The 20,376-nt window shown below is 41.2% G+C and overlaps 2 protein-coding genes and 1 non-coding gene across 3 annotated transcripts in view; all 3 read right to left on the bottom strand.

Moving 5' to 3' along the window:
* Positions 1 to 10,441, bottom strand: part of LOC122654107 (eukaryotic translation initiation factor 3 subunit I-like) — a 53,908-nt gene extending 43,467 nt beyond the window's left edge. The window contains exon 1 of the mRNA XM_043848086.1: positions 10,431 to 10,441. The gene's annotated coding sequence lies outside the window, so the exon portion shown is untranslated. The remainder of the gene's footprint in view (positions 1 to 10,430) is intronic.
* LOC122657205 lies at positions 921 to 1,027 on the bottom strand. The gene has a single exon (XR_006332273.1). It is a non-coding gene; the product is annotated as a small nucleolar RNA R71 (small nucleolar RNA).
* Positions 10,442 to 19,040: 8,599 nt separating the features above from the next.
* LOC122654108 (ER membrane protein complex subunit 10) overlaps positions 19,041 to 20,376 on the bottom strand; it is a 52,309-nt gene continuing 50,973 nt past the window's right edge. Inside the window, exons 7-8 of the mRNA XM_043848087.1 lie at positions 19,662 to 19,752; positions 19,041 to 19,554 (exon numbers count right to left, since the gene is read on the bottom strand). Coding sequence (XP_043704022.1) covers positions 19,405 to 19,554; positions 19,662 to 19,752 — 241 coding nt within the window. The 3' untranslated portion in view covers positions 19,041 to 19,404. The remainder of the gene's footprint in view (positions 19,555 to 19,661; positions 19,753 to 20,376) is intronic.

Genomic DNA, 20,376 nt, shown 5'->3' with positions numbered 1-20,376 from the left:
AAATAGTTTTTTGAAAACCTCTTCTTGTTTCTCTTCTGTTTCAAATAGTGTGCGCCCAATCTAAAGTCCTTCATATGCTTCAACCCTCCATCTTTTGGTGTCCCTCATAGGATTAAGTTACCTATGACGCTACATCTTGACTTGGTTGGGTGGATTGACATGTGACTTATCTTTGGAGGTGACCACTCTTGATAACAGTAAAGCGACATAGTGAGAGTGTTGGAAACATAAACGTATAGTAGACCTCCATTCTACATCGAAATCCATATTGGAGTCGCACGTAGGTGGCTATAGAAGACTATACGGGTTCCCTTCTTGTCAACCTATATGGCATCCTTACGACTTTTGAACCATTGTTTCGATTTTTGAGGGATAGAGATGCACTATCTACCTTGGGGTCCCTCTTGTTTCTAGTTTTTTTTTTTTTTTAAGTGTTATTTTTCTTTAATTTTTCTAAAGGAGACCTCATATCTATTTAGGTGGCTAAGGTGTGGACTCGTGATTCAAGTAATCGTCTTATTAGAAGACCACCTTCTCTACCACCTTTGACCATGGGTGACCAACAACCCAAGACTCTTAAGGATAGGTTTTACCCCACCAGGGCTGCACACCTCATGCATTAGTCCTTGTTACAGGGAATAACTATGAACTCAAGACCAACTTCATCAGCATGCTACCCCATTTCCATGGGATGGCTAATGAGGATGCATATCTCTTCCTTAGGGAATTTGAGGAGGTCTGTGTTCTAATTAAGGTCCAGAATTTGACCGATGATGCGATTAGGCTTAGGTTTATACCCTTTGCCCCTGAAAGACCAGGCCAAGAAGTGGCTCTATGGACTGCCAACAAACTCCATTAATACATGGGATGAGTTCACCATTGTCTTTTTGAGAAAATTCTTCCCTCTTCACAAGACCAATAAGCTTAAAAGTGATATCCTCCAGTTCAGGCAGAAACCACATGAGTCCTTTTCTAAATTCATGGAAAGATTCAAGGACCTCCTCTTAGAATGCCCTCACCATGGTTTTGACTTATGGCAGCTATGCCAAATTATTTATGAGGGTATTGATTATCGGACCAAGCAACTTGTAGAGTCTATGTGTCCAGCAGGCTTTACTTCTTTTCGAGGAGAATGATGCATGGACATTCTTAACCAACTTGGCTGATAAGACTAGGGAATGGGAATCTTCCCAAGAGGCTGAAAGGACCACTAAGGGGTATCTCATTGAGGGTATGCCAGCCAAGGAGGCCAAACTTGATAGCCTCATAAAACGGTTGGAGTCCATAGTTCTTAAAGAGTCTATACCAGTTAATCCAGTCAATCAGGTCAACCATGTGTCGGTATGCAGTTGGTGCCAAACCCCTGGACACCTTTCTAAGGAATGCCCCAACACCTTGGTGGGCAATTCCAGCACTGAGAATGTAAGTGCTCTCTACCAAAATAACCCATATAGCAATACTTACAATCCAGGATGGAGAAATCACCCCAATTTCTCATGGAATCAAGGGAACCAAGCAGGCCCATCCAACTTTAACCATCAAGGCCAGGTTGGTGCCCAAAGGACCAACTATGCACCACAAAGCCAAGGAATGGCTCCTAACCCCTTTCCCCCTCGTCCTCATCTAGGACCTTCTATTAATTCTGCTAGGCCTCCTCTCCTTGCACCTTATCAGCAACCCCGGGGTTTACCAATATAGGAGAGGCAACAAGACCGAATGAGATGGACAACAAGATAGCTCTTCTCATGACAAGCCACAATAACATGGAAAAACAACTCACCCGACTTGTCACAATCCGCATGAGAGGGAAACAGGGAAGTTACCTTGCCGGCTGAGCCAAATCCTAGGCATCGGGTTCATATTCAAGAAGGTACCCAAGCTCCTCCAACCAATGTTGCACAAGGCCAACGCACCAAGGGCCCTCTAGACAGGTAAATGTTGTTTATGCTTTAAGGAGTGGCCGTGAGTATCAACAGGCTAGTGCACCTCAGTCTTTATCATCTCATACTCCTGTTGACTCTCCCCCTTGTGAAAAGGCCATTGAAGTGCCTACAGTTTCAGGTTCGTCTGATGAACCTAAAGATATACCAGATGATTTGGTTGAGGAAACCAAAGAGGATTCTGTTGAGGAAGTCAAAAAGACCAACCCTGAAAGAATTTATACCCCACCTGCCCCTTTCCCAAATAGGTTGGTTAGCAAGAAGTCTCCTTCTATGGAGAAGATATTGGATGTGTTCAAACAGGTTCAGGTGAATATCCCCTTGTTGGATGCTATTGCCCAGATCCCCGCTTATGCTAAAGTCCTCAAAGACTTATGCACCCAAAAGCGGACCACCAATGTGCCCAAAAAGGCATTCTTGGCTGCTAACATTAGTTCTCTAATCTCACACCGAGTGACCAAGCATAAGGATCCGGAAGCCCCACCATCTCTTGCACTATAGGCCATACTACTATTGATCATGCCTTATTGGACCTTGGTGCAAGTGTGAACCTCTTACCCTTTCATGTCTACCAACAACTGGGATTGGGAGAACTGAAACCGACCAAAATTACTCTTCAACTTGCAGATCGGTCGGTTAAAGTTCCTAAGGGAATGATTGAGGATGTCCTGTTGAAGGTTGGGGAATTTATTTTTCCTGTAGATTTTATTGTTTTAGATACCCAACCCACTGCCAACTTTAAGGACCAAATCCCAATCATATTGGGTAGACCATTCCTAGCTACCAGTAATGCTTTAATCAATTGCAGGAATGGTCTCATGAAATTATCTTTTGGCAATACTTCTGTTGACTTCAATGTGTTTAGGTTGGGCAAGCAGCCTGACATGGATGAAGACGTGCATATGCTTCAAGAATTTCCCGATGATATTGATACATTCTTTGAGATTGATTTTGATTCGGGATTTCAAGAATGTATGCAAGAATTGGAGGGTGTTGATGATACTCCCTTATCTGAGGTCTGGAGCATCCAACCACCTTTGGAGCCCCTTGGACCCCTATCCACTTCCATTCCCAAATCCTCTATTATTGAGCCCCCCACATTAGAGTTGAAGGCATTGCCCTCCAACCTCAAGTATGTCTTCTTAGGACATGATCATACTCTTCCTGTTATTATTGCTTCTGATTTGACTTCTATTCAGGAAGAAGAGTTGATTAAGCTTCTAAAGGATAATAAGGAAGCCATAGGTTGGACCATGTCTGACATCAAAGGTATTAGCCCCTCCATTGTTCAACATCATATACATCTGATGGAGAGTTCCACACCTTCTAGGGAACCCCAAAGGAGGGCTAATCCTGTGATGAAAGAGGCAATCAAGAAAGAGATCCTAAAATGCTTGGATCATGGCATCATTTATCCTATTTCTGATAGCCAATGGGTAAGTCCTGTGCAGGTTGTGCCTAAGAAAGGAGGAGTCACTGTAGTTGAGAATGCTAATAATGAGTTGATTCCAACCCGTATCCACACAGGATGGAGAGTGTGCATTGACTATAGGAAATTGAATGCGGCAACTTGGAAGGACCACTTCCCCTTACCTTTTATTGATCAGATGTTAGAGAGACTAGCTGGCCATGAATATTATTGTTTTCTTGATGGTTATGCAGGCTATAACCAAATTCCTATTGCTCTAGAGGACCAACACAAGACCACTTTCACATGCCCTTATGGAACCTTTGCTTACCGGCGTATGCCTTTTGGGCTTTGCAATGCCCCTGCTACATTCCAAAGGTGCATGATGAGTATCTTTTCTGATATGGTAGAGCACTTCCTAGAGGTGTTTATGGATGATTTTTCTATTCATGGCTCTACTTTTTCTAATTGCTTGCATCATCTCTCTTTGGTTCTTAAAAGATGCATAGAAAAGAACTTGGTCCTGAATTGGGAGAAGTGCCACTTCATGGTAAAGCAAGGTATAGTTCTTGGTCACATTGTGTCCAAAGAAGGGATCCAGGTTGATAGATCTAAGGTGGACCTTATAGCCAATTTACCACCACCCAAGAGTGTGAAGGACATTCGATCTTTTCTTGGCCATGCAGGTTTTTATAGAAGATTCATCAAGGACTTTAGCCAGATAGCTAGACCTCTCACCTCTCTTTTGGCAAAGGACTGCCCATTTGATTTCTCTTCTGAGTGTCATGATAGTTTTGAGCAATTGAAAAGAGCGTTGACTTCAGCCCCCATTATTCAATCTCCACTTTGGACAGTTTCATTTGAACTTATGTGTGATGCCTCTGATTTTGCTATAGGGGCTGTTCTTGGGCAAAGAATCAATAAATTGCCCCATGTGATTTATTATGCAAGTAGGACTCTTAATGATGCACAGCTTAATTATACCACCACTGAGAAAGAATTTTTAGCTGTTGTGTTTGCTTTAGAGAAGTTTAGGCCCTACTTGGTTGGATCACATGTGATTGTTTATACTGACCATGCAGCTATCAAATATCTTGTGCAGAAGAAAGATGCCAAGGCTCGCCTCATTAGGTGGGTCCTTTTGTTACAAGAATTTGATCTTGAAATTAGGGATAAGAAAGGGTGTGAAAATTTGGTTGCAGACCATCTATCCTGGCCTAATTCCTTGACTGTTGATTCTCCAGTCAACGAGAATTTTCCTGATGAGTATCTGATGGCAGTGTCTAGTGAACCTTGGTTTGCTGACATTGTTAATTATCTGGTTACGAGTGTGACACCTGCACATTGGTCCACCCAAGATAAGAATCGTTTCTTTTCACAAGTTAAGTATTTCTTTTGGGATGATCCTTATCTTTTTAAGACCTGCCCGGATCAAGTAATCCGGAGATGTGTCCCTGATCATGAGCAACAATCTGTCTTATCTTTTTGCCATGATCAGGCTTGTGGAGGCCATTTTGGGCCTAATAAGACTGCGGCCCAAGTTTTACAGTGTGGATTTTATTGGCCTAGTCTGTTTAAAGACACTTTTACTTATTGCAGGGCATGTTCTTCATGCCAATCCTTAGGGCGTCTTACTAAGAGAAATATGATGCCCCTCAACCCAATTCTGGTGGTTGAGGTGTTTGATGTATGGGGTATTGATTTCATGGGGCCTTTCCTAACTCTTTTGGTAACTGTACATATTACTTCTTTGTGGACTATGTGTCCAAATGGATTGAGGCAGTTGCTTGTAAGACCAATGACCACAAGGTGGTTGTGAAATTTCTGAAGGAGAACATCTGCTCCCGTTTTGGTACTCCCCGGGCTCTCATTAGTGATCGGGGCAAGCATTTTTGTAATCGCCCTTTTGAGGCCCTCATGAAAAAGTATGGTGTCGTCCATAAGTTGGCCACACCCTACCATCCCCAGACCAGTGGCCAGGTTGAGGTTTCAAATAGGCAGATCAAGCAAATTCTTGAGAAAACCATCAACCCGAACCGCAAGGATTGGTCTAACCAATTGGTAGATGCATTGTGGGCCCATAGGACAGTCTTCAAGACCGATCTTGGTCAATCTCCGTACCGTCGGTGTATGGGAAGGCATGTCACTTACCTGTAGAGATTGAGCACAAGGCCTTTTGGGCTATCAAGAAGCTTAACTTTGACCTACGCACTGCAGGTGCCCATAGGAAACTCCAACTATCTGAGTTGGAAGAGCTTAGGAATGAGGCATATGAGAATGCCCGAATTTACAAGGAAAAAACCAAGGCTTTCCATGATAGGCACTTTTTGAGAAAATCTTTTGAGGTAGGCCAGAATGTTTTGTTGTACAATTCTCGTTTGCATATCTTTCCAGGTAAGCTGTGTTCTAGATGGGATGGGCCCTATATTGTTCAAAAAGTTTATCCTCATGGGGCTGTTGAAATCCTCAATCCAAGTACAGGAGCTACTTTCAAGGTCAATGGCCAAAGATTGAAGCCGTACATAGAGATGCCTACTCTAGTTGACGAAGAGGTCATGAATCTCCATGAGCCTCTTTACCTTGACCCCTGATATCCTGGTATGTATCCCCTCCCTTGTCCTTATTCTTTCTTTTCTGCATGCATTGAGGACACTGCATGAATTAAGTGTGGGGGGGGGTGTGTTGGACTTTAATTGTGAATTTTGTGAATTTTGAATTTTGTGAATTTTGATTGTGGCGATAGTTTTTGGGTATGTGCATAAGTCTCTTCAAATTGCAAAGCAAGAGTGAGAGGGAATTAGGTGCCCTCCTAGCATGCGAAATAATAAAAAAATCCCTTTTCAAGGATGGTAGTTGGTTTGTACCCGGTGATGGGGATTGAGTTTGAAAATATGAGTGCTACTTCATGTGATGGTTAGATTCCTCTATGTGTTTATGGACCCCTTTGATCTTTTGGCTAGTAGTTGAGACCAATTTGTTTGTGGCAAGGCAAGGCATGAAAGTGGAAGTGAATGAAAAAAAAAAGAAAAAGAAAAAAACAAGGAACAGAGAAAAGAAAGTGGAATTACTTAGGACTAGACAGGCCTTGTGCCTCATGAAGCGGGGTGACTTGATCGAAATTCCTTGGAAGGAAACTCAAAAAAAAAAAAAAAAAACTCTTGCATCAATGTCTCAATGTCTTATGGATATATGCAAAAGCGAAGCTACCAAGTATTTGGGTGTACGGTGTATGCTCCACCATGTCATTCGAGAAACGATGAGTGGAGTAGAAATAGAGTTTGTGGTTGAGAAAGAAAAAAAAACTTTTGCCTTAATGCCTGAAAAAAAAAAAAGTATGGTCAACAATACTCAATGCCTAAGTCTTTGGTTCCATCGATGCTATGGGGGGTTTACTTGAAGATGAGTAGTGTTCAGAAAATATGAGGAGATCCCTTGAACTTGATGCATGCTTGTTACATGAATTGATGTGGGGTGATAAAATTCAAGTGTGGGGAACCTTTGGCTCCTTGATCATTAGTTGAACACTTTTTGGGATTATGTGCCTTTGTCCTACTTATGCCATGATTAAAATTTGCAGCATTTATTTACAATTGAATTTTGGGTGTATATTCACTGCAAACACCCACGAGACACAACTCGTCCACTAGGGGTAACCTAGGGGTTTAAAGGCTTGTTGCACATGCTAAGTGCAACCGTGATTCCTACGAAAGTGAGTTAGGATTTTCTACATTCTAGGTTAGTTTTTGTTTTTGCTTTACTTGAGGACAAGTAGCGTTCAAGTGTGGGGGAATCTGATGAGCACATTTATGTGTGAAATTTTAGGGCATAAATTATACATTTTACCACATTGGACAGAGTTACTCGGTGCTTTCTTGTGCTTTTCAGGGTTTAGGTGAATTCTTGTGAAAATGAAGGAGATGATGCTAAGGAGATGTTTTTAAGCTTTTTAGAAGTGTAAATGGATGCATAGCCCATCGAGTCAGCCTCGTAATGGTTCAAACGGCGCTTAATTCCGAGTTGAAACGAAGAAGTTATAGCCGTTTCCGTAACGATGCGTGAAAATGGTCTGTAGGGGTTTATTTATAATTATTGACAGTCGGATGGGAACAAAGTGAAACGGAAGTTCGGATTTTAGGGGCCTTAATGAAATTATCAGAAGTTACTTTACTGTACCCGAAAGATTCCATTTGGAAGGCTCTGGACAGTCCAACTTCAACTTGAGATATCTTGGGCTCCCCAACTCCGAATTGGATGAAATTTGGGTCTATTTTGTGTGATTTTTCGCAAGGAACACAATGGTGAGACCTAGATAAGCACCCCATGCTCCACGTTTTTTGAAGGACAGAATGGGTATTTTATTTATTCTTGAAGGAATCCTAGTCATCACCCTTACTCTCTCTCTCCTCCAACTTCTCAAGGGCACTTCTGAAATTCTACTTGGGATAGATTTATATTTTCTCATCTATGGAAGGTTGAAAAATCAAAGATGCTTTGATTTTATTGCTTGAAGAAGATATCTACAAAGAAAAGGAAGCACTTGTTAAAATTGGAAGTTTATTTTTCTAAAAATAGAAGCTCTATGTAAACAATCTTCTCTTCTTCTTCTTCCTATTTTTTTTCTTTTTTCTTAGGATTCAAGGCATTGTAAAAGAGGAAAGAGAAGAGAATATTCTCTTTTCTTAGGGAATATTTCTCCTACACTTCCATCTTCTCTCTTCTCCTCTCTTCCACCTATAAATACCCCCTACCTCTCTTGTAAAAATTTGCTCATTCACTTAGTGAAATTTCTTCTCTTCTTCTCCTTCTAATTTGTGATTTTTGGCTTTTCTAAGTTCTAGTTTGCTTTTATAATTTTTAGTTAATGCTTATAATAGGTTTAGTTTATGCTTTAATTTCAATTTAAGTCTTCAATTGGGTTGTAATTTCTTAATTCTAGTTTAGGTTTTAAGCCTTCTAGTCTAAGTTCTTAAGTTGATGACAAGACTTGAAGATTTAGAAGAGGAGGCCATGGTAAGTTTATGCAAGTATTCAAGCTTTTCATTTACATTCATGCAAGCACATCCAGGTTTTACTATCTAAACTCTCAATCTCATTCTCCATCTCCTCTATCTCTCTCTATCTTCTTCTTCTTCCCCCTCTATTTCTTTTATTTTAATTTTATATGGTTGTAGTTTATGGATGCATTTTTATTCCCTTATTTCTTTTTATGTGGTTAGTATGTGTGGCTGCATTTTTATTCCTTTCAATTCGCTTTAGTTCGATAGGTTAGATGCTCATGTGTTAGGACGCCGATTTAATCCCTTAATTTTGTTAGATGCTTATGAGTTAGGATGCATTGATTTTCGTTAGTTTAATTAGTTTAATTTAACACTTTAATTTGGTTCATTTTGCATTACTTTTAAGTTAGTTAAATAGAGTGGCGTATATCTCCTCGTGTTCGACCCGTAGCTACGATTGACCCGTACGCTTGCGGTTTTATTTTAACTCAAACAATGAACAAATATGAAGAAAGCGGGTCCCCTTGCCTGAGCCCTCTAGAAGGCTTAAAGAATGAAAGAGGAGATCCATTAAGTAAAATGCTGAGGTGTGTACTCTTAACACAGAATAAAACTCAATGTATCCAAGCTGATCAAATCCATAACTGTCAAGAACTTGTTGGAGAAACTTCCACTCAAGTCGATTATAGTCTTTCTGCATGTCCACGTTAATTGAGAAGAAACCCTTTGAGCCACTCCTGGTATGTTTAATCTTATGTAGTAATTCATGGCAAACCAACACATTATCTTGAATATGTCTCCCCTTGATAAAGCCATTCTGATTGAAAGAGATAATTTTTTTCAAGATTGGACGAAGACGATTGACACTCATCCTAGAAATTACCTTGTGTGCAAAATTGCATAGACTTATGGGCCGATATTCAGTTACTAAAGAGGGGTGTTCCTCTTTGGGTATGAGTGCAATGTGAGTATGATTCAGTGGAAGGGTAAAACTGCCTTCATTGAAGAACTTCTTTATACACCTAGTAAGATCTGCTCCCACTACTGACCAAGCTTTCTGATAGAACATGCCCGAGAAGCCATCTGGACCTGGGGCTTTGTAAGAGGGCATGGCTTTAACTGTTGCCCAAATTTCTGCATCAGTGATTGACTTTAGGAGAGAAAGATTGTCCACTTCTGTTACCCTTCCTCTAATAGGATTTAAATATGCTACTTCTATAGTTGGGTTTGAAGAAGTGTACAGAGTTTTGTAGTAGTATGTGAAAGCTTGTCCCATCGCCTCTGCTCCTGTTAATTTGAGTCCACCTACATTGATATGCCTGATCACATTTATTGCCCTTCTGTTAATGGTTGTGAGATGAAAATACTTTGTGTTTCGGTCTCCTTTTTTGTTCCAATCAAGTCTCGATTTTTGTTGCCATAGGAGCTCTTCTTGATGTGATAGCCTCCTCAGATGATCTAGAGCCTACTTTTCTCTCTGAAACCAATGCCAAACCCTACTCTGCATTGGTATATCATAAATGACCTTTAGTTCTTCTCTTATTGCTTCTAGATTTTTAAAAATATTCCCCACCTGTGTCCTATTCCAGTTGCGAAGATAGGTCTGCACAATATTAAGCTTGGCACAGAATTTAAAAGAAGGAGAACCTCTTTGTTCATTGATTACCATGTGGTGTTTACCACCTCAAGAAAGCCCGGTTCCTCGAACCACAATGCTTTGAACCTAAAAGGCCTTGGATGAGCAATTAAACTTGGACGAGGCTGAAGAATACTGGCTTTATGGTCAGTTGTTGCTGTGATTTCTGTGACCACTGAAGCATTTTGGGTAGTGCTGGAACCACTCCGAATTAGATAAAAACCTATCTAATTTAGCTTCAATTCGCCTTTCACCAATTTGATTATTACACCACGTTATCTAGGATCCATTTATTCTGATTTCAGCCAAGCAAGCTTTATTGATGAACTCATAAAAAGGCAGTGTTTGAGATGGCATGATCTGTCTCCCACCTATCTTATCCTTTGTGCTAGTGTACGCATTCCAGTCCCCAACAAGTAACCAAGGAGCAGAGATGAAGGGTGCTAAACAAAGAAGGGAATTGAACTGTTGCTTACAGATGTGTTTGTTGCAACTTAGATACACAAAAGTAACCATCCATTTCATATTCATCTCCCCAAAATACATCTTAGTGTGAATGCACCAGTCTGTCAGCCAAACTACATTACAATCTACATTCTGCGACCACAAAAGGGGGAGTCCACCAGACCCATTAACAGCGAGAGAAGCTACAAAGTTCGAAAAAGAAAAAGAACGACAGAGACTGTAGAGACTAGTATTAGAACACTTAGTCTCAGATAAGAAGCTGACTATAGGCTTATGTTTATGCACAAAATGGCGAATTTCCCTCTTAGTCGCAGGAGAGCCAATCCCATGACAGTTTAAAGATAGCAACTTCATAGCTCCTTGGATGGCTGCTTCCGGCCAGCCATCAGCGCCTCAGTCTCAATCTCAATGGAAACATCATTTGTCTGTTCATGCCTTGCTTTCTTGTTGGATTCACTACCACCCGAAGTATACAGTTGTAGAGCTAAGGGATCTTCCTCTTCACTTGGATGAGGACGTTTCTTTAGGGGTAGACTAGATGGCTCAGTTGAATTGCTTCCCCTATGGATTGGGATTCCCTGTAGAGTGGAAGCCAGAGGCTTAAGTACCCATTTACTTCCATGAGGCTACATAGCAGCAGCAGGAATGCAACCTAATGAGCCCGGCTCGCAACTAGGAATCTCTTTCAACTGAACCGAAGGGTGGAATTTACCAGGAGATAATGAAGTGCCAGGGTGTCAAAGTTGAAATGGAGTAGGTACAAGGGCTTGATGAGGGGGGATGTAAGTTAAGGTAGGAGAAGCAGCCTGTGCAGGTACTATCAGAGTGCTCCCCCTTATCAGATCCATCATGATCTTTCTTGTGCTAGCAGACGTCAGGGGGAGTTCTAACCCAAAGGTATGAGCCATATTGATTATTGATTTCAGTAATTCCACTCTCCTCTTTTGTGAATAAGTTGTGGGCTAATCGCGTCCCTCCAAATGTCCTCGAGCTTCTTTGGTACCAGATGATTCCTCTTGAGCTTGACAAAAGAATTCGTCATATACACGACAAATCTCCACCAGTAAGCTTGCTCTATGGGGAGGGATGGCACCTTTCGGAATCAGAGTTTGCCTCCAGTTAGAGCTTGTTGTAGCTGTAGCCTGAAGAAACTCTTGCCTCAGGTTGAAATGACAGTCACTCTCTACATGCCCCAGTTGATTGCAATTTGGGCAAACGGCTTCAGGCCTGTTCTCATAAGCGATGGTGACTATAGAAGAGTTTTCTTGTCCCAAATTTACTCTCATTGCTGAGATCATCGCGTGAGGAATGGGGATTATGAGCCTGGTCGCAGGGTAGTTTGAGGATGAGATAACTCCTGATGGTGTCTCCAGGTCGATGCATCAGCCTGCTTGCCTGAATATTGCAGACAGTATTTCAGTGCTGTAGTATTTCCAATTAAGTTTTTCAATCTGAGCCCAAACTACGACCTTAGTAAAAACCACTTCCTCAGTTGGTACTTTAGGGTCCCACCTTTGTAATACTACTAGATGACCAAAGTAAACCCACGATTGGGAGAATAGCAGAACATGCATGTCTCGTATGTTCTTCAGCTTGATTATAAACCTGTCATGTGCTCTTTCAATCAAATGTATTTCGTTCACCTTCACAGCTTTGGAGTGACCAGCACGATTAAACATGGATTTCAATTCCAATGCCGAAACTCTCACCTTATCAAAGGCCCAACCTATGGTGGAAAATCGAAAGATACTCTTCGCTTGTTGTAAAGCATGATTTGGAACATCAAGTGAAGGGATTTGCACTCCAGGGAAATCTAACTTGACAGAAAATCCCTCTGTAGCAAGAGTCTCTTCAAACTCACGATTATTAGAACTCTCACCCAACGAGAAGGTAGAACCAGAGGGTTGAGAAGGAAAAGCAGCCATGAAAAGAGGTTTTGTTAAACACCAGGACACCACAGGTACACTCACAGCTCTTAGGAGTACTATGGGGGTAGAAGATGGGATAACAACCATCGTTTCATGCCCAGTTATATAGGTGCTAGAAGAAGGAGGATCAGAGTGAAGAAGGGAATCAAAGAGAGAAGAAAAGAAGAGTTCGTGATACACGGAGAGTGAGAAGCTGAAGGGGAATGATGACAAGCTAAAAACCATAATGAGAATACCTCAAACTGAACCAGAGTGCAGTAGCAACTACCAACGACAGCAAACGTGCAAGATCCATTTGCCATTAAAGACTGTATCAGAAGGAAGGCTTTGTATTGGGTTAGAGACTAGAGAAGCATGTGCATAGCGTGTGTGAAGCCTTATCCAAAGCATGCATGGAAAAGTTGGCTAATCCAAAAAGAGCCTTATCACAGAAGAGAACCTCAACGTGCCTTAAATGAAACCTATCCCCATCTACTTGCAACCATCATGAGAAAAACCGACCAGGAAGATTAAAGGGGGAGGGGGGTGCAATAGCCAATCCCGGAAGATGAAATAATTAAGAGAACTAGGTTAGATCAACACTAGCTTCAAGCAAACCATAGAAAAGGTAAGAAAACCAACAAGTGAAGAAGAAAGGTGGGGGGGAGGAAGGGAGAAAATCATTGCCCAAATCCAACAAACCCTAGGAGAGATAATGATAATCCTGACATAAAGAAAACGTATGGGAAGATGAAATATCCAGGCAAATCACAGCTGCAGACATGGAAGCCAAGAAACTCGAGTGGTTTCCGGCAAGGGGGCGTTGCTCACAGTGAACCTTATAACCTCGTCGGGGTGGTGGGTGAATTTTATTAATCGCGTTAAACTGGATAGGCCTAGTCGTGTTAAACCGGATAGACCCAGTTTGAAATCTTTCCATGATCGGTCCAGATATCGATCTATCTATCTTAAGATCGGACCAACTGATTTTCTTGGGTCCTCTCTCCATTATTTTGGAACAGAAACGAGATGAGAACTGTATGGTATGTCTGGTTTGATTTTTTATTTTTTTTTAACAAGCCGAACACTTGGCACACTTTTGAGCCCCTTTTTTGTTGAAGTTCTGAATTTTATTAATCAGAAGAGGAGACGGAGAAGCTCCTTCTTGAAAACAAAAGAGGATTTTCAATGAAAGATGGTGGTTGTAGCCACCATACACGAGAAAGCCTAAGTCTGGAGGCCCCAACTACAAGAAAGTCTGCTAATGAGTTCATGTTTCGCCCAGTAAAATGAAAATGAACAAAGGTAATATCTTGACATAATGCCAGAATTTCAGACATCAAAGCACTTGCCGCCCAGTTAAGGGAGGATTGCTATTGATTGAGAGCAACAATGGCTGAAGAGTAGTCGAAGAAAAGGACGACATGTTTTAAAGATAAACTCCAAGCTAAGAGAAGTTCGTCTCAAATTGCTTCCAACTCTATGGTAGCAGTTGTGATTCCCATACACCATTTGCATTTGGCTACAACTAAAATACCTCATGGGTCCCAAATAATTGATCCTCTGCCACTCTTGTGGGATGAGAGGTGCCAGGCTCCATCGGTGAATATGGTGAATTAGTTATCCAAAATAATTTGCCCATTCGATATGGAGACTGGGGGGGAGCTCTTGCTGGGTAGCAGCATGTCGAATCAATTGGAATTCAGTGAAGCTATGTTTGAAAGCCTCCATAATAGAGAAATTGCTCGGAGGAGAGAATTGGAAGATGGCTAGATTTCTAGCTTTCCAAATCTTCCAGGTCAAAGAGGTCTAGATGATGTTAATATCCCTTTGATTTCCTGCATCTTTGTACCTTGAGTGGATAAATACCATTCATTCATGAATGCTTTGTCCTTGGAATTATGCTATATTGAGGCGAAGAGGGCACAATTGCCAACCTGTAGCTGCATGGAACACCTTAGTAGAGCATGAGTAAGCAATTGATCTCCTTCCCTGCATAAGGGGCAGAGAGGGTTGGCGGATATCTTTCTCTCATAGAGACGACCATTTACAGCAAGGGCATTGTGTCACTCCCCTATCCGATAAGGAATATAATAATAATAAAAAGCGGTGATTGGGACGACACACATCATCCCACTAAGCTACCAGGATCATAGATACAGTGTCCCAATCCACAGTCCTAAACTAACATCAATATGTCATTAATATCAGAGTGCAAAAAGAAAGTAAATATCACATTTCCAAATATCAAGTGTAAGCGAAAGCGTTTCATATCAATAGTTATATGATGTTCACTGGCTAAATGATAAATAGTATTGTAGTTTTACATTCCCATGACCATCAAATAACTATAAAAGGGTATAACAGTAAATATTTATACAAGGGCTTTATACCCAAAAAATAAACAAAAAGGGACCAAGTCCCGAGTATCATCTTGGCCCGTAGGCACAATCATCACACGGGCATCCGTCGCCGTGTTCCTCGACCACAGCTTTCGGATCCTCAGCTTCGATATCATCATATCCCGAGGGTTCAACCTTGAGTCCAGCAAGACAGCCACTACATGTATCATCATCTAAAAAGAGTGTATACAAGGGGGTTAGCTCCATCGATGTTATATCTGTACCCGAACTCTGAATGTAGGTCTGAAAACCGAAGAATCCATGGTTATGCCCACTAGCAACCTGTGGAGCACTGATCGGGTGATCATTCGAGAAGAAGGAAGTCCAATGGTAACATCTTACATATCAACTAGGAGGCAAACACCAACCCCATGCAGTTGTTTTGTGCATCAACTGATGTACAACTTAAGGTAAATTCCTCGCTTTAATTGAATTAGTAGCATGATAATCATGTTTGGCAAGTGCCCAAACAATGGCATAAGCCTCTATGGTGTTTAAATACAAAAACATAAGAAATTCACCTACTGGTCCATCCCTACTGGTCGATTGGATCGACCACTTGGATCGACCAGTGTTGCTGTCATGTGTAAATTCCATTTCTTGTGTGTGGGGCCCAGTGTCTCGCACCCCGAATCATCTCCCCGCACTTTAACCAACCCGTGGGAATATTGTCTCGATAATATGACCATGCGGGGCCCACCTATAAGCCTATGTGCAATTAGAATAGACTTTAGAATGTGTTTCTTGCCCAAGTGGCCCCTAGCCAAACCTGACCTAAGTCAGCCCCTATATAAAGTCCATCCCATATCAAAATACACCCCTGTTCATTTCGTTGAGAAGAGAAGAAGTGGAGAAGCTTGGGGCTCACTCCTTGTACTTGGATTGTTCAGGTAACTACTTTCAACCTCTGATTTTCTCTGTTCTTAGCTATTCCTAGGCTCTAAACCTGATCATCTTCCAATTCTTATGATATACCTATGATCTACCATGTTAGCTTGAATTTATGTTATGAGTTCTTGATGGAGGAGACCAAGATCCTTGCATGCATGTTGAGATCCATCATTTTTTATCCTTCATCTACCTTTCTCTTGGTATATACATTCTGTAACTACTATTTCCAACCTTTGATATTCGATCCTTATGCCCATAGTAAGCTTTGAATGTATTTTATAGTGTAGGACATGCTTTCCTTTGACCGCATGACAATTTCATGACCTAATGTATGTAGCAGTACTGATTTTGAGTCTATCAAACCCCTTCCAAACTGATTTATGTTGTTTCATATGCGTAAGCTCATGCATGTTGGCTATATGAGTCATAAATCCCAAAATCACCATGCATGTTCAATCTTTTCATTTGAATATGTTAATTGTCATAAAAGTAACCTACATGTGCTCCCTGATCATCCTTACTAGCCATAGATTAGTAGAACCAAGCCTAAACTGTGAAAGTTTTTAGAATTCTCGAGTTGTACAGTCACTGGTTGATTACCACTGGTCTATTGGATGGACCAGTACCAATCGACCACTACCAGAAACTTGACCCAGGTCTGAACCTGATCAACCCTATGGCCTGAAACATCATATGGGAGGCCATTTATGTAAACCAAATAGGAAACCATGTCCTGTTGCTACCTTTGGGTGACAGGTTGATTCACTCGGGTTGATTGGATCAACCAGTCCAATCAACCAATACAGATTCTTGAATGAAAATTGACCAAACTAAGTGAGAATCATTAGAAACTAAATCTCTTTTTTTTTTTTTTGGAAAGAAGAAAGAAAGTTCTGGCAAATTCAGTCAACTGGATAGGGGGGTTGGGGCAGAAGGGGATGGGGTACCTATTTTAATTTAGACCTAGAACTGGCACTATTTGGTACTTCATGCCTGACTTGAAAAATGGCATTCACTCACTTACCAATCTTCTAACCTAGCCATTTACACTGAATTCAAGGCCAATGTAACCATTTCCTACAATTGCTATCCAATCAGGAACAAACTGCGTACAGAAAAAACCTGCTTTTCATCCATAACCAAGAGTTAGAAGAGGTACTAGAGTCAGTCTTGTTTTAATTATTTGTTTTTCTCATGCAATTTATCCCATGCATTGAACATGAAGTTAGGGTCTAATGCCATTTAGAGACTTAGGAGTGTAAAATAAAATAAGTTTTTTGGAATGGGTGTGTTAATTGACTACAAGAAGGGGTGAAAGGATTGGTTGATTCTCAGATGTGGGTCCCTATCACTTTTTGGATAAGTTCCTCATATAATAGTAAAACATTCTCTAAACACGATCAGTATTTCTCTCTAAAAACTTGCATGAATGAAGTTCCAATCAAAATACAGCCCATGCACCTCTACTGCGTAGTCAATCTACTCACTCACTCAAGAACTAAGGGGCCCTTGTCTCTAGGACCATTGTGTCTCACTTTCATGTTGTCATCTTTGATTACCATTATTAAAAACCAAAACGACAACAAACTTTATAGTTATTCTCCTCATTTCAGTTTTCACTGAAATCTTTTCCCATCAAACCATATTCTTCTGTTTTAAAGAAAGAAGGTAGTTAAATAAGAACTAAAAGATGAAGCTAACTTGAATCAATTAGACATTTATTTGGTGGAAATTTTCATATTATAGAGGATATGGAAGAATATGGCTCTATCAAGATCAGGAAAGACGGTAGGAAGATGTCAAGATCGGATATATAGGGTGTCTGAGGATATTAGATTATTGTGAAGAAGAACCACCATCAAAAGAATTTCTATTACGACATGCCAACGGGCACAACGGTCTGGAAAAGATGTTAATTCCGTTACTGGAGAAGTCTGATTGAGTTTCCAATTGGGCTTTTCCTGTCCCACCAAGAGTATCTTTGTTGGATTTATTATAAAAACTTTTTGTACGTTATTATTAAAGTATTAAAATCCTCTGCAGTACCAGTGGGGCGGCATAACAGAAGCCCCCTTATTTTTGGTTTCTCCATCTCTTGTTCCTAGATACCAGAGCAAAAAAGACAAGCTTTCAGAAATGGAGCAGCAACTGAAGAAATCTAATGCTGCACAAAAACATAGAAAGCAAGTAGAGAAGAAGGCTGCAAGAGAGAATCGGAGGCCTGCCTGTCATTTAATATTCAATAATATTTGTTCTTACTGGAGAACAATTGGTGTCATGACACATATGGACCCAGCAGGTGATATCATGGAGACAGGTGGAGTGGCTGAGCTGTCTAGGGAGTTATCGATGACACCAGTCATTCGTAAGAGTAGTAGGCCAAGGAGACAATCACTTGCACTTAAGGATTACGTGGAAGAGCAGCACTTTGTGTATGGGAATTGGTTGTAACGGTTTGTAACAGGGCTTGCCATGGCTATATAAGATAGGCTAAGGTCACATGAATGGTTAAACGTCTTCTTCTCTCTCTCTCTCTCTCTCTCTCTCTCTCTTTTCTACTTCTCTTCCTATGTCTCTTCTCTTCTACATTCCTCTGCTATAGTGCTACAATTGGATTTGCTTATTTTCTTATTTGATTCTTTCAGGTTGAGGTGATCAGGAAAATTCTAGGCCAGGACTCCAATAAGAAGAGGCATTTTTCCCCAACAACTGATAATCAAACATCATTTAACTTGAGAACCAAGCCAAGCAGGTTAAAATCGGTTCTATTCTCTTTCAACCCAAAAAGAGTTACCCCCTCCGCGTGATAAGTGTGTTGAGCCGTACAGAGATTCCAAGGATGAGATTGTTTTCTAAGATATTTGAATTCCCATGTATGACTCACTATACAAAAATGTTAACTAAAATAGTACTTGTAGTCTCTACAAACTCATGAAAGGCGGCTTGTGCTCTTTGGATTGTGTTTAGAGAGGCCCATTGCGCCTTTTGAGACACAGGAAAACTATAAATCTCATCAAGGGCCGCAGCAGGTTAGGGGGAAGAGGGTGCTATCAAGAGTGGGGGAGACAGAGAGGGCGGGAGAGGGCTGCAAGCATGGTTCAAGGAATCGGTATTGGATATTGATTCCAGACTGCTAAAATACCAATCCAGGGGTAAATTTGTAAATAAAACCAGTTCTGTTGAAATTTAGAGGTAACATTGCCCAATCTGGACCGATACATACTGATCCAGATCGGTATTGTATTGGCACCAGCCAAGACTGATTACCGATTACTAAAACCCTGGCTTCATGAGGTAGCAAGGGATGAGGCTAGAGGGACAGAGGGTGGCGAAGGAGGAAGGGAGGAGAGTGGTAACCAAGGGCCTGCATGAAGGTACAATAGAGAACCTTGAGCAAGAATGACATCCCTAATATCAAAGATAGAACATGGTTATAGGTTTATCAAGTTATTACATCAGCGTACATAAATCATAATTGGTCTGGTAAGAAGAAAAACAGTCCCCAGGCAAATACTTGTAGTGAACCTTAGAAAAATCGTGAAAAAATGTCAAAAAATTATTACAAGGTAAAGTTGGATCTGATGAAGTTTCCAATTGGATTAAGTTTCCAAACACAGATCTCAAGATTTCTAAAACCTTCTCTGATGGATTTTGGGCACAAGTCTGAAGATCCATGGAGGTGAATGGTGTGTGAGGGTCGGCCCTTGAATGATGTAACCTTTACTTCAGGTGGGTTCTATGTAAATGGTCTCTAGCTTTCATCTTCTTCGCACAGCAGAACCTGGGGGCCGCTGTTGTGCTGTCTGTGTTTGGGAGCTTGCCTGTCCACTCGCCTGTTCCTCAGGCATGTTCATAGCTTGGGTAACGGTATTCATGACAATAAGTCCCAGAGGAATAAGATACATCCACTGGAACAGAACGAAGAAAAAAAGGAAAATAGATCTTAGAAGTGGTAATAAGAATCGCAATTCAAAAAAAATATACATTGAGAGGGGGATGGGATTATATTACTCACGTATTTTGCCCAAAAGGATTTCTCTGGTGGCTTTATACCTTCACCCTCTCCATTCTCCCCAACAAGAGTTTCTTCTACAAAAGCTGGAGCTCTGCAGAAAACCATACAACCATTTTCAGTAGAAGATAATCACAATAGACGCATCACAAAAGTTAGCTACAAAGACTCGAGGAAATTTTCCCTGTACAAGGAACGAGTTGGAACAGTCCAATCACTGGCCCATCTTTAGGGCACTTTAATGGAAAATACAGTTTGACTGGATTGATTCTAAGACTGGTGCTTCTTCCTTGAACAACTGAGGGGGCAAAATTCCATCCACTGGTTCTGGTGGTATGTGTTCAGCCAATCCAATAGGTAGTATACCAATTAAGCAGTCATCCCCAGCCTCTAGGGAGAAAGTGCTTCCACTCCACTTCAGAAACCAGAATTTCCGCCAAACTACATGAAAGCTGGGTGGCTAAACAGACTTCTGGGAGTGTCTTGAGAACCAGGATTTAGTCTAGTAAAGCTCATGGACAGGACCTCTACCTGAATTTCAATCCCCAACCAACATCTGGTCTAGACATGGAGTTAATGGTTGAGACAATTGACCTGATTCCACCGTAACTTTGCCCAAGACATTAGCAACTACACCTCTCAGGCCAGGTTTAGTATAACCATCCAGGCAAGAGGCCAGGCTTGAGCCAGGACTCAAGTAGGACAGGCCCAGCCTCAG

Source organism: Telopea speciosissima, chromosome 3 (assembly GCF_018873765.1).
Source record: "Telopea speciosissima isolate NSW1024214 ecotype Mountain lineage chromosome 3, Tspe_v1, whole genome shotgun sequence".
In the NCBI taxonomy this organism is placed as follows: domain Eukaryota; kingdom Viridiplantae; phylum Streptophyta; class Magnoliopsida; order Proteales; family Proteaceae; genus Telopea; species Telopea speciosissima.
The sequence above is the reverse complement of the archived record's forward strand: the minus strand, read 5'-3'. Positions and strand labels throughout refer to the sequence as shown.